General features: G+C 38.2%; 1 protein-coding gene across 5 annotated transcripts in view; it reads left to right on the top strand.

The window, feature by feature from the left end:
- The window catches only part of USP6NL (USP6 N-terminal like), a 276352-nt gene that overhangs the window by 95292 nt on the left and 165852 nt on the right, over nt 1–15208 (top strand). For 2 of the 5 annotated variants that reach the window (XR_007154111.1, XM_047867685.1), the window contains exon 1: nt 4252–4339. The exons of the other annotated variants lie outside the window; for them this stretch is intronic. Coding sequence is in view for 1 of the 2 variants with exons in the window: in XM_047867685.1 (XP_047723641.1) it covers nt 4267–4339 (73 nt within the window). In the remaining variant the exon portion in view is untranslated. Of the gene's footprint in view, nt 1–4251; nt 4340–15208 lie in introns of those variants that run through there. 5 annotated transcript variants of the gene reach the window in all.

The raw sequence follows: 15208 nt of genomic DNA, 5'->3' as shown, positions 1-15208 counted from the left end.
ACGGAGCCTGAGGCAGGGCTCGAACCCATGAATGCAAGATCATGACCTAAGCCGAAGTCGGACACTCAACTGACTGAGCCACCCAGGCACCCCTTTAAAACTTTTAATTTCAATGTATAGTGAAGATTGAGAACCACTGGTGTAAATATGTAAGAAAAAATATAATTCCTCAAAGATAACACAAAATATGTGATACCCCAAACAGCAACACAAAGATGTGTGGCGTGTGTGTGTGTGTGTGTGTGTGTGTGTGTGTGTGTGTGAGAGAGAGAGAGAGAGAGGGGGGGGGGAGGGAGGTAATGATGGATGGATAGAGAAATATAAAGGAAATCAAGAGAATGGTTAACTACTGGATTCAGGATGTTTGGGATGAAGCAGGGGGATGGGTTGGTGGTTGGGGGGGACTGTAGTTAAATGTAGATTATTGTTAAGGCCCTAGTTTTTGTTGGAGTGGTGCTTTGTGGTGTTTATTATTAAAAAGAAATATTGAGTGAATAAATAAAAGTGGGCCATGGCATGGACCAATGATAAGAACTGAGGTCTGTGATTAAAGCAGTTCTTTGTGCCAGGGGCCCAATGAGGACAAGTATTAAAGAAAACGATTATATCCCTCTTATAAGTGTATCTAGTGAGGTTTGAATAACACAGTGGTTTGATACCCGAAGTCATCTATTTAAAAAATGAACAGGCTATTCCTGAGTAGCCAGAGATTGTATCTACTTGTTTTTCTGAAATCATACATCCACTCTGCTTTCCTCACAGAGGCTTATCCTGTGCCATTTGTCAAAATAACAGATATATGATAAATTTTGATGCATAATTATTCACTTTAAATGAGTATTTTATTAGAAGTTCCTATCTTAATAAGTGGAATGGGCTGATGTTACTTTGCCCTGATTAAAGGAGTTGTTGGGTTGTATTTCTCTGCCATCTCTCGTGTTTTTACCCCTTGAGCACTGTGCTGTAGTAAGGTGGATCAGGGTGGACCTTGTTTTTATTTTTTGTTTTCTGTTTCGTAAAGTGGGGTAGAGGTGATTGAGTAAAGGGACGCGGAAATGGAGAACCCCTGCTGCAGGCATCTTCTCAAGCAGGTCAGCTTTAGTGACAAGTACATATGGAAGTTAAGGGTCTGGAAATTAATTCTTTTAAGACTGCCCGTGCCAGAGTAACCCCACAGGTATGTGTCCTTTCACGATTTGCATTCCAGGATTCAGAATGATCTTTGGGGAGAGGAAGCAAATGTGAGAATGCGTATAAATGTGTGTATGTATGTGTACACATACACAGACAACTGGCACACAGCATATTCACAAATGTGGAATTCTTTTTTACATTGTTAGTCTGGTCCTTTAAAGTCCTTTGCTTTATGTGATTTAAACATACATAAGTACCAATACGTATATATCCTTTATAAACAAATAAATACGCATGTATTGGGCTATGTAGTCAGAATTTTTTTTAAGTTTATTTGTTTTGAGAGAGAGAGAGAGAGAGCAAGCGAGCAGGGGAGAGGCAGAGCCAGAGGGAAAGAGAGAATTCCAGGCAGGCTCCATGCTGAGTGTGGAGCCCAACGGCGGTGGGGAGTGGGGGGCTTGATCTCAGGAACTGTGAGATGATGTCCTGAGCCCGAATCAAGAGTCAGACGCTTAACCAACTGAACCATGTGGGCACCCCTGTGTAGTCAGAATTTAAGTTTATTTTGAAATAATTTCGGACTTAGGAAAATGTTGCAAGAATAACGCAGACAATTCTCATATTCTTCTACCTGGATTTCCCAAATGCTAACGTTGTACCACATTTAGTTTCTCATTCCGTATTCATATTTTTTTTTCCCCCTGGACCAGTAAAGGGTACAGTGAAGTATTTACCCCTAAATACTTCAGGGTATATTACTAAAATCCAGGATGTTCTGTTATGTAACTGCAGTATAGTGGTCATAGTTAGGAAATTAACACTAATAACCTATAGATGGTGTTGTTCCCAAATATCATGTATTTCCCCTCATCTCTTTCTGGCCCAGTATGTAACCTGACATCATGCGTTACATTCTAGTTAACCTGACTCTGGACTCTCCTCTGATGTGTAATATAATAGTTCCTCTGTCTTTCATGATCTTCACATTTTACAGTACAGCTCCCTTATATATACTATATTGGAGTATGTGGTCTGATAGGTTTACTGATGCAATATGTGATAAAAATGAGAAGAGAATAGAGAAACAAGAAAAAGCTGTTGGTTGCTTTGCAGAAGTTAAGGACTGACGGTAGTAAGTCAAACTGATTGCTCCGATTTTCATTTTCAAAACCAATACTGTTATCAGTGAGATGGGGGATGATGAAGATTGAATTTTATGGAAACATGAGTATAGAAAGTCTTCTCTTCACTGATCAGATATGGAAGATAGAGCTGACTGAAGATAATGCCCTGTAGATCCCCTTCCTTGTATGGAAAGAGAAAAATACTGGGAGAGAGCAAAGCTAACAGCAAGTACCTTTCAAAAACATAATTTTTTTCCAGAAGAGTGGAAATGGTTTCTCAGGAGCTGGAAATGCAAAGAATTGGAAATAAACTCAGTATATACCTAATACCTATTTTGTGCTCCGAACTGCCCTAGGAAATGGGGCCAGGGATTGAAAGAACTGGGTGGGGGGACTTGATTTGAGGAGTTTGATTTAGATATTGATGTGTCTCTATCAAGTCTTCAGAGGGAATTGTTAAAGGGCACGGTTTTGATGGGAGGTTGAAAACTTGGTCTTTGACTCATCTGAACTTTTTGATTTAGTTTGCAAGTATAGATATTCTCTTTAAAGAGAACAGGTAGTTAGGATAATTGTCATGTTTTGTCCTCCATTTGCAAGTAGTTTCTCGCTGTCATGGATTTGTAACACTAATGTCTTAAATTACCACCCATATGGAGAATAAATTATGGGTGGATATATATGCACATGTTATAGCACCTCTTCTCTGAAGAGCTGAAAACTTCACCCTGAATTTTAAAACTATACATTTTTACAGAAAAGGCGTGATGTCAGAGAAACCAGAAGCCTTTGAGTTTTGGATCCTGTGTTTTACTTGCAACCCTGGTTGATCGTGCACCTTAGTTGTCCAATTGAAAAATGGGAAAATGACAAATAAGCCTTTAAGTGTGAGGACAAGGGAACTGCCTTTGATTTGCCCTGAGATCCATTATTTAATGATACATTAAGGACATCAAAAGTAACAAATGGGAAAGAAGAAAAACTGAGGGGACAGTTGGGAGGTACAGTAAGGAGAACACATTGCCGGTGGAGAATCATTCAGTAAATACAACGTTTAACCACATTAGCACCAAATGTCAGTTTTCTCTTTTCATTTACTCTGGAGCCCTTTGAAAAGGGGATGTGTGTGGTAAATAGAGTATGTAACAAAGGTATCAATACTAATTGGGCGTTGTTGCAGCTTAGGTGTTGAAAACTGTGAGGCAAAAATGGTGGTTATACCTGATTTGCACAGTCTCTGTCTGGCTCATGCCTCTTAGTGGTGAGGCCAACGAATTTCAACCCTTCAGGGATTTCTAGCGGGAAGTGTGAATTTAGACTTCTTTTCATGTACTAGGATGTCAGAGGTGTCTGCATGAGGAGGAGGGCAAGGAATTTATAGGATCATTTTTGAAGGTTCCTATCTGTTATACAGACCCGGGAGCTTGGAGTTTGCAAGAGTATTATTTTTAGCTTCATTTTATTTTCTGTGTTTCAAATATGAGATTTTTGAGAAATTGGGAGAAAAAAGTATTAAGGCTTTGCAGTGCAGGGTATTTTGGTTGACTGCTTCTGAGTGTTTTTAAAAACTTGCACATAGCATCTGTGATCCGCTATATGAGAATTTATAGCATAGCACTTTATTTTTCCTGTCATGACTTTTGTGAGAAAATGTTTTCACTGTGCTTAGTGATTTGCAGAAGATTGCCCACACTGCGTTTTGTTTTGTTTTGTTTTGTTTTGTTTATAACTGGTTAATGCTTTGTAAAGTGATACATTTGGACTTTGAGGATGGTGGTTTTCACAAGTGCTGAAGTCACTTTGTATCAAGAAGATACAGCCTATCCTTTCGTTGTTTCTTATTAACTGCTTCAGAGCCTTCCTGGATAGCTAAGCAAAGCATGTGTCTCTCTGTAGTTGAACGGTGTTCGTGCCGAGCTTCCCGAAAGCAGAAACAGCAGTGAGCTCGGTGATGAAACCTGTTGGATTTCTGGAGGAAGCAGCGTAGTCTCTGGCTTGTTAACTAGCAATGATTCAGGTCTTGCAGATTGTAAAGGATCTGGTGACACCATCGAGGCAAAAAGCAGCCAAAGTCAAGGAAGGTAGGAACATCGTCAGAATGAACAATCGGAGCACGTAGAGGTTTTTACAAATATCGACCTAAAAGAACAGCTATAAAAAAGGAGTTTTGAGTTATCACGTATGCTTTTGCTCTTCTGATAGATTATGGTAACTGAGAAGGATCAGGTAATGGCATAATTGTTAACACATCTTATTGTTACTGTTTTTAAATGACAAATTAGAAGCATATCATCTTACGAAAAGGTATGAAGAGTAAGGAGAGGTTATGACATAGCTATTGCAACAGTATTTTTCACACTGGAAAGATCCTCTTGTATCATGTATTTTGGAGATAGCAGAATAATTTATATAATCCTCTTTTAGTTTTAAAATACAAATGTTCATGGCAGAAATCAGAAAGGAACAAGCTAGGATTCTGCCTGTACCAGGGCAGAATAACTAGATGGTTCCTATTTGTATGGCCAGCTGATCAATTAATAGTTACAAATGTGAATTCAGCAACTGAATGGTAGTTTTCTGCCCTTTTCAGTGATTAATTACTTGTTTCTATTTGTGATTATATGCTTAATTAATGCTGTTTATATTTAAAATAGTCCTTTATAGTCTGTGTCAATTTCAGATATGTTGAAATACATTTTCAGAATTTTTCTAAATTGCATGCCTGACTTGCAGATCTTAAAATGAACTAATGCAGATACACCTTTGAGGACATACTCGTGTTTTTTGCTTTTTTAAACATTTGAAATCACAAATCTCCAAAATGACATTAAGGAATTGGTTAAAAACATGTAAGTTTATAAACTTAGTTTGTAATGCTGGCAATGTCATTAATTTAATCTGTGGTTTAAAATCAGTCAGTTGATAAAATTTGTATATCAGCTTTTCACATGTAAGATATCATACAGCATTCATTTTTGTATGATTTGAATAGCATAAATATATTTCAGATGATATAAAATATAGATTATTATGGATTTTTAAAAAACTTGTTCTGATCTCTATTTAAGTAAAGCTTATAAGATTCCTTAAGTCCTGTGCAAAATTATCTAGAGTGGTGATAAATAGTATTGTGACACATAGTATATTCAGCCACATATAAAATAGTACAGCTGAAAGAAACCTTAGATTATCTTGTCTGTTCTCATTTTATGGAATAACATGGTATTTAAATGGGCAAAAATGCATGTCAAAAAGCAGAGAAACTATTGTCACTTACCTTTGAATATGTGATAGTATTTAGGACACTTTACTTACCTCCTTTTTGCTACTTTATTTCCTCTTCTTTTTCTTCTGTAATAAGGACTGAATTCCTATCTCTGAATAGCAGGATTCTAACAATTAGGCACTAAGAAAAAAATAAAAAGCTTACTGCTTTTACTATTTCAGGAGAATATAAATTAGTTAATTTAATCTCAATCTGTTTGAAAATGTCAGATTCATACAGTTTAACCTTTACAGATGGAATTTTTTTATTGGAATGTTTCTGGTACTTTATATGGTTTCAGTCACAATCATAATTACTTGGAATATACCCAGGGAAAAGAGTAGTAATATTTTTCTTGTTTTTAAAAATGCATACATGTCCACAGCCTAATCATATTTGACAGGAAATGCCATATGAATATAGAAAATATAGTACTAAGAGAGTCTGTATACTAAAGTAGTAGAACAGCTTTTCTTCTTCGATTCTTATGATTTTCAGGCAGAATTTTCTATGACCAGGAAAAACAGAGGCATCTTGTAGGCACATTGTTTTCCATAGACACTTCTTTTTTTTATACCTAATCTAATAGTGTTTTTAATCGTGTAGCTAATATGTTTATTATTAGTTTTATCCTTTCTTAAAATATTATTACATTTTACCAATTTATAATATTGATAAACTGAGAAAAAGTTTTATAGATAAATATAAAACAATGACCTGTAAAAAGAATTTTAAAACTCAGTTCTTTAAAATATAACATGAATTTGGATGAATGTAGAGAGAGCCACATTCCAAAGTATTATATTCACATTAATTTTAGTAAATTGTATGGAATAATTGATTTGTGAAGGGAAGTATCAGAGTTGGAGATGAAACCATTATGATAAGTGGTTTGAGAAATTGTCATAACCTAGTTTTCCTCGGTATGAAGCAGTAAGCAAACTTAATATATCTTGTTATAGGTAGGACTCAAGGGTATGGTGAAGGATTTTTTTGAGGAAGGAGGGAAATTGTGCAATATTCATAAATATTTTCTTTAAAATTTTCAAAATATCTGCCAAATCACCGCTTTGTCATTTAGTTGAAGTATTAATCAAGTATCCCAACCTACCTAACACTTGGTGAAATTACTAAGCGTTCATGTTAATGCTTTTCGCGGAACTTAGAATTTTGCAGCGGTTAGCATTGTAAGAAAGGGAGAGAACTAGTGTTATTTGAAGTATGATTTTAGTGGATCTGTATTTTATATTTTAATAATGCAGTGGGGAGCTGATAGAAATGATTGACAATTGTAAGATGGTCAAAATGAATAGGCATAGATGTTTTGTAATACACCCTTGGGCAAAATAAAGGAAGATTAAGCAAAGGATAATTGGTCTTTGGAAAAGTATCCTTGTCTTCTGGGAAAGAGGGTCAGATACACATGTATATGTTCATTTGTCCATTCATCATTCTCCCATTTATTTATACATAAAGCCCTTGTCAAGTGCCCACTATATGCCAGTCACTGTGTTAGTCACTGAGGGTACAAAGATAAGATCCTTGCCAGTGTCTGGGATATAGTAGGCAATCAGCTATTTGTTGAATGAATGAATGAATGAATGAATGAATGAAAGAAAGAAAGAAAGAAAAGAAAGAAAATATACATTTGTCAAGATAGACTAGTCTAAGAGTTAGAGCAATGATCTTGTAGGCCAAGGAAAGGGATGGAATGAGTGATTTATGCTAAATGGAAACACAAACTGTCACAGTTTTCCTCTCGAATATCCTGGTAAGCCTCTGTCTCTAGGGCCAAATCGATGGAGGAGGTTGGGGAGGCTCCACACTGCCGAACAGACTGGAAGTAAAACTGTACAATCTGTTCACATGTACAGAAGGCACACGTGTAATCACTGTGGCTGTGTGTCACTGAGCAGCCTGGTTTTCTTCTTTAAAAGCTTCATGTTTATTTGGATAACAATATTTAAAAAATAGTACATGTTTCCCTATCTTGTTAAACAGAAGTCTGATAAATATAAATATAAATATAAATATTTCTTTATTCAAAATATTTTTTGTAGGTTGCAAAACCTGATGATCATGTTTATTAAAATTATTCTTAAAGTAAGAGTAGATTTAGAGTGAGACCTTGAAAATCCCTCCTGTTAATAAAGCCTATGAGCTTTGGTATCTGTCCTAACCTTTTTATTCCCACTTTTAAGCCTTAACATCTCTCCCCTAGATCATTAAAGTAGCTTCCTCATTTATTTTATTTGATAAACACTCACTGAACATTTGTGACTTCTTAGATGCAGAGTTTCTCAGGGAACGCATATGCAGGTGGTAAGAGACAAAAGCTAATAATTACAATAGTATGATAGGTGTTGTAGTAGACAAGGTGTCATGGGAACCCCATGGGGAACTGGCCCCAGTGTGGTAATTAGGAGAGCAAAGGAATTAGACTCGTTGGCGAGGTGACAGATGCTTTCATTTGAGCTAGGTGTCAGAGGATGTATAAAAACCTAGCTGGTTGGGGGTGTGGGGGGAGAGTGTGTAAAAGCATCCTAAGCCAAATAAACAGTGGACGGGAGCCAGGTAGCCAAACATGAAGAGACCTACATACCATGAGAAGAAGTTTAGAAACCTTTAGATGATAGTGGGAGAAGGTGAGAAGACTAGTCATGTGACATTCTGTCATTTAACTGTATTCCATCCTTCCGTTGCTCTCTGAGATCACTTTGTGAAACAGTCTGTCATGCAACCTGGATTGGGATTTAACCTGTGTTTCTAGTGGCATTACTAGATCTCTCTGTGTGCTGTCTGTGGAGGCTCAGCAGAGTGCTTGCTGTGTCTCAGACGTGCTGCCCCATCAGGATGGCAGGTCCTTCCTCTCATCAGGTCAGTCTCCAGGGAGCGGTGCCAGCCCTCCAGGGAGCATTCCCTAACTTTCTCCCCTCAGCCTTCGAGGGCAGAATTAGGCATTCCTTTGTATGTCCTTAGCAGTTTACTTTTGCCTGTTACTATGCCTTTAATATTCTGTATATTATGGTTATATTTGTTAAATTGGTCAATAAATGTTAACTGAAATAGTTGGCTCTTGAATAATGTGGGGGTTAAGGGTGCCAATCCCCACACAGTTTAAAATCCACGTATAACTTGACTCCCCTAAACTTTACTAACAACCTACTGTTGAGTGGAAGCCTTACTGATAATATAAACTGTCGATAGAGACATATTTTATTTTGTGTGTCGTGTGTATTATACGCTGTGTTCTTACACTAAAGCTAGAGAAAAGAAAATGTTAAGAAAATCATAAGGGAGAGAAAATACATTTACAGGATAGCACTGTATCAACACTGTAAGTGTATGTCATCAGTTTACAAGATGAATAGTCTGTCAGTACCATTATCAGTATTGTCTTACATGATACAAAACATTGTAGCTGTCAAATTTCTTACTAACACTAGACATCAAAAATGAAAAGATAATGTGAAAAAGAAATTCATACCAGGTCTCATGATTCAGGCATTGATAATGAGAAAGCAGCAGTAAGATTGCCTTATGGTAGCCTAGTGTAATCAATTCGATTGCTTCACGGGAGCCTAGCCTGTATACTAATGAATAAATCATATAAAATTTTTATGCTATACAGTGTCACAGTCATATTCATGATAGCGTATAGGAAACACTGTTACACTTTTTTTTTGTTTGTTTTGTTTTAGAAAAGACACTTACTTTTGATAATAGGCTGATACAAAGCTCCTCCAAGCATAATGTACGGTGGTGTAATTCTTTGAAAGTGAAGTTATAAACAGTAAGAAAACTAACACATTATTGATTTTATATTAAATGCCACTCACCTTATGCTTATCTGAGGATAGGCTATCTGCTTATGTAGGTCTTGCACAGGACGTTCCCCATGACGAATACTTAAGTGACACTGATGATGCAAAAGCATCTCCTACAGTTCATGCCTACAGTTATTAGATGTTTGCACAAAGACACACATGTATGCAACCAACATGTATGAACTGTGTGGCATGATGATTGTTTACTGTTTATTAAGTGGAAATGGGATCCTCATCCTTGTTGTCTTCACGTTGCCTAGGCTGCAGAGGAGGAGGAAGTGGGGGTGGTGGCGCCTTCTCAGGGGCGGCGGACGTGGAGGAGGAAGGAGAGGCAGGTGAGGAGGGCACAGTAGGTGAAACTCTATGGAAATACATCATGATTTCTGTCTGACTCTTTTGCTTTTTCATTTTTCCAAAAATATTTCCATACTTTACCAATCCTTCTTCCACCATTTGCTTCAGTTTCAGTGCCTGTACCGTAGAAGGGTCCATGTTGTTAAAGAAGTCAAAAGCAGTTTTGAATGATGGGACCCCTTCTGCCAGATTATCTGATTTCAATTTGTTTTTGGGCTCTGCTGCTTCTGTGTCTTCCTCATCGTCCGGCACTGGTTCGGAAGCATTCATTTCCATCAGGTCATCTGTTAACTCCTCTCGTGTGGTATCTGTTATCTCTTGAATTTCTCTAAGATCCATATCTTGAAACCCTTCAAGTCCCCCCCCCCCCCCCCCCCCGATCTTTTCTTTGCCATGTCCACAATCTCTTTCCTGGTTTCCTTGGTTGGCTGTGTTGTAAATCCTATGAAGTCAGGCATAACATCTGGACACACTTTTCCCCAGCAGGAGTTTATTGTTTTGGCCTTGATGGCTTTCATGACTTTTTCCGTAACAACATGGCATCTTTAGTAGTGTCATATTTTCAGACTTTCATAATGTTCTCACTGTCAGAGTTCTCTTCCATAACGTTAACAATCCTTTCTGTAGAGTGCCAAGTAATGAGCCTTAAAGGTCCTTATGTCCCCAATCCGAAGGCTGAATTAGAGACGTTGTGTTTTGGGGCATGTGGGCCACTTTGACGCCTTCAATGTTGAACTCATGGGGCTCTGGGTGGCCAGGGACACTGTCCAATATCAAAACAACTTTGTTTTTTTTTTTTTTTTAGATTTATTTATTTATTTTTTTTTTTTTCTTTTTTTTTTTTTCTGAAATTTATTGACAAATTGGTTTCCATACAACACCCAGTGCTCATCCCAAAAGGTGCCCTCCTCAATACCCATCACCCACCCTCTCCTCCCTCCCACCCCCCATCAACCCTCAGTTTGTTCTCAGTTTTTAACAGTCTCTTATGCTTTGGCTCTCTCCCTTTCTAACCTCTTTTTTTTTTTTTTTCCTTCCCCTCCCCCATGGGTTCCTGTTAAGTTTCTCAGGATCCACATAAGAGTGAGACCATATGGTATCTGTCTTTCTCTGTATGGCTTATTTCACTTAGCATCACACTCTCCAGTTCCATCCACGTTGCTACAAAAGGCCATATTTCATTTTTTCTCATTGCCATGTAATATTCCATTGTGTATATAAACCACAATTTCTTTATCCATTCATCAGTTGATGGACATTTAGGCTCTTTCCATAATTTGGCTATTGTTGAGAGTGCTGCTATGAACATTGGGGTACAAGTGGCCCTATGCATCAGTGCTCCTGTATCCCTTGGATAAATTCCTAGCAGTGCTATTGCTGGGTCATAGGGTAGGTCTATTTTTAATTTTCTGAGGAACCTCCACACTGCTTTCCAGAGCGGCTGCACCAATTTGCATTCCCACCAACAGTGCAAGAGGGTTCCCGTTTCTCCACATCCTCTCCAGCATCTATAGTCTCCTGATTTGTTCATTTTGGCCACTCTGACTGGCGTGAGGTGATACCTGAGTGTGGTTTTGATTTGTATTTCCCTGATAAGGAGCGACGCTGAACATCTTTTCATGTGTCTGTTGGCCATCCGGATGTCTAAACAACTTTGAAAAGTAGTCTCATACTGGCAAGATACTTCTTGACTTCAGGGACAAAACATTGATGGAGCTGATCCAAGAAAAGGGTCCTGGTTGTCCAGGCCTTCTTGTTGTACAACCAAAAGGCTGACAGCTGGTGTTTATCTTTTCCCTTCAAAGCCCAGGCTTTCTAGATAAGGACAGTCTGGTCGTAAACCTGACTGCATTTGCACAAAACGGTAAAGTTAGCCTGTCCCTTCTTGCCTTAAATCCTCATGCTTATTTCTCTTCCTTACTAATGTCCTTTGTGGCATTCTTTTTTTTTTTTTTTTTTTCCCCCTCCAGAATAGGGCACTTCATCTGCATTAAAAACCTGGTCAGGCAGATACCTTGTCTTAGTGATTTTCTGAATGGCATCTGGGAACTCGTCTGCTGCCTCTTGGCTGGCAGAGGCTGCTTCTCCTGTTACCTTGATGTTTTTTAAGCCAAACCTCTTTCTAGAATTATCAAACCATCCTGTGCTGACATTAAATTCTCTGGCTTTAGATCCTTCATCCTCTTTTTGCTTTAAGTTGTCACATCATGACTTCGCTTTTTCTCCAATCATACTAGATTCTGTAGGTATTCCTTTCTTACAGCAATCCTGTACCCACATAAGTACAGCATTTTCAACATGAGATAAAAGGTATTTCACGAAAAGTGTAAGGTTTTCACATCTGCTGGCATGGCTGTGGCGATGGCTTCACAGATTGCCTTTCCCCTTCTGGTTAATTTTAGACAGTTGTGATTTATTTTTTTTATTTTTTATTTAAAAAAAAAATTTTTTTTTTCAATGTTTATTTATTTTTGGGACAGAGAGAGACAGAGCATGAACGGGGGAGGGGCAGAGAGAGAGGCAGACACAGAATCGGAAACAGGCTCCAGGCTCCGAGCCATCAGCCCAGAGCCCGACGCGGGGCTCGAACTCCCGGACCGCGAGATCGTGACCTGGCCGAAGTCGGACGCCCAACCGACTGCGCCACCCAGGCGCCCCAAGACAGTTGTGATTTAATCTCCACATTTGTTTACATTTGACTGTGAGTGGTGGCATGCATGGTCTGTAAGTGTGTACATAAGTTTTGATACATTTTAACTTTTTATAATAGATTTGTATATATTTTATGGTAACAGGTGATAAAATAGACTAATGTCTACATATATTTTACACATTCATGACAGACCTTTTACTTAATTTTTTTGATATTTCTAGGCTATGCAATTTGTCTGTGAGTTTTTCCAGATTGTCTCAAATCTCCAAAAAGTTTTCCACTGTGTTTACTGAAAAACATCTCTGTAGGACCTGTACAACTCAAACCCATGTCGTTCAAGGGTCAACGGTAAATGTTTTGGCTCTGAACAATTTTGCTTCCATTCTGTCTTTTAGCTGTGCTTTGGAAAAGAGTTAAGATTGTCAGAAACTGGTCTTTAGTTAAATGAAATATTGTAGCTAATAACGTAACAGTGGACAGAGAAAGGTGGGATTCCTTTTGAGATATTTTGTAGTGTCTGATAGATCATGGTTTGCAGCTGAAAGATCATGGTTTTCAGCTTATATTTAAAGTGGATGTATTTTGCTGCACACATTGACTAAGTTTGAGAAACTGAAGTTACAGCAGGTAGTATTCTTGATTTAGTTGTTTGTTTGAAGTTTTTTTTATGATTTACAAAAAGTTTCAAGCTTTTTTTTTTTTTTAATGTTTCTGTTTATTTTTGAGACACAGAGAGACAGAGCATGAGCAGGGGAGGGGCAGAGAGAGAGAGAGAGAGAGAGAGAGAGAGGGGGAGACGCAGAATCTGAAGCAGGCTCCAGACTCTGAGCTGTCAGCACAGAGCCTGACGCGGGGCTCGTACTCATGGAGTGTGAGATCATGACCTGAGCTGAAATCGGACGCTCAGCCGACTGAGCCACCCAGGCGCCCCAAAAAGTTTCAAGCTTTTGACCAAAAAAGAACTAGTGAGAAGTTGAGAAATGACTACTTGTGGCATATACTGTTCATTGCCCACCCAGTATCCTATCTCCTTCAAATCTTTACTAATAACAGGATTTTGATTTTGTTTGGAGTGATACTGTTTGTTAAAAAACAAACCAGTTAAACGGTATTTTTCTGCGATGGAAGTAAAAGTCAGCTAGAGATTTCTGGGAAAGTTTTGCTTTCTGAGATAGTTGGTCATCTCTGCTTCCTTGTTACATCTTTTTTTTCTTATCTGGAACGTGAATGTAATTCCTGAAGTTGTAGCAGCCATGATGTGACCGTGAGGACAGAAGCGATATGGTGGAAGAGAAATGTAGAAGTCTCGTCTTTGGTGAAAGCACTGGGACCAGTGAGCATTTGCACCACCTCACTTCCCTCTACACTTCTTGGTTTATTACTTATAGTCAAAGCAATCCTCACTAGTGTGTATCCAAAAGTATATCTTTTAAATAGCAGAATCTCTTAGCATGCAACTCAAACCCTGTTACAGTATATTTTGTTATTGTTGGGCTTGGGTAGTCTTAATGAGGAATAGTCTTTATCCTGAGTTAAAACACAGATGTGGCTGTTACAATAGGATGGGAGGGACATTGATGGTTAGGGAATCAGAAGACCTATGATCTAGTTCTACCATCATGTGGCAAGTCAGTAAATCTCTGCGTGTCATGGTGTTTTCCATTTGTTCTATGATGAGGTGTTCTCTAAGATCTCAGCACTGACATTCATATTCTATTATTTTTCTTAAAGCCATTTTTGTTTTTTTGTGATGACCTCTTAGATTAAAATATCAGATTCATAATGCTCACCTGGCTGTCTTCACTGTTTTCTACACACACACATAGTAAATTGGGTTGCAGAAGTCTTAGAAAGTATAAGCTTAAGTATAAAAACTTTCAGAGAGTTTTTACAGTTTACTGCTATGTCGATATACAGTAATGTGACTTAATCAAGAGAAAGGCAGCACAGACGAGGCTAATTGAGATCATGGACTATATTCAGGCAGACCGGGGTCTCAATCCTGTATCTGTTTCTCACTTATTAGCTGTGTGACCTTTGGCGAGTTACTTACGTCCCTGTGCATCAGATTCTTTTCCTGGAGTAGGGATGATCATGGGACGTACTTTGCAAGAATGTCGTGAGGATTGAGATCAGGCATATAAAGGGCCTGCACGGTGGCTGGCATGTAGTAAGGGCTCAGCGTTAGCTGCTGTTAATGTTTTCCTTGGTTCTGTTATTTTTGTTGTTATTGCCACTGATATTGCACTCCTGATATGTTCGATGGCTACTAAACTTGCTGATAAGCGTTTGTGTCCAGGAGAGAAGACAGTGCTCTCTGTGCACAGTGGTCAGACTCAGTATAGTGATGGGTAGTCTTTTGAACGGTTTCATTTCACTTACACTTGGAAAACTTTAAGCAGTGCATTTATTCTTTAAATTGAGAAATGTGATATTTGAAATTGTGTATGTGTTATGGGCACAGATAATTGATAACAGTTTTATCAGAACATTGTGTTAGGGAAGTATATTTCTGTGTATAGATTTTAATTAGCAAGCTGTTTTAAAATACATTATTTTAAAGAAAAATGGGTCCATGTTATTTAGCTCATTGGTCCAGTGTGTCATTGTCTCAACTATGATAAAGAATTATGGAAGTAAGGCAGTAAATTTTGCAATCAGTTATTGCTTGAAAGTCTAAATTCTTTAAAAAAAAATTTTTTTTTTCAACGTTTATTTTTTTTTTATTTTTGGGACAGAGAGAGACAGAGCATGAACGGGGGAGGGGCAGAGAGAGAGGGAGACACAGAATCGGAAACAGGCTCCAGGCTCTGAGCCATCAGCCCAGAGCCCGACGCGGGGCTCGAACTCA

This window comes from Prionailurus viverrinus, chromosome B4 (assembly GCF_022837055.1).
Source record: "Prionailurus viverrinus isolate Anna chromosome B4, UM_Priviv_1.0, whole genome shotgun sequence".
In the NCBI taxonomy this organism is placed as follows: Eukaryota; Metazoa; Chordata; class Mammalia; order Carnivora; family Felidae; genus Prionailurus; species Prionailurus viverrinus.
This window is presented reverse-complemented; position numbering and strand designations above follow the sequence as displayed.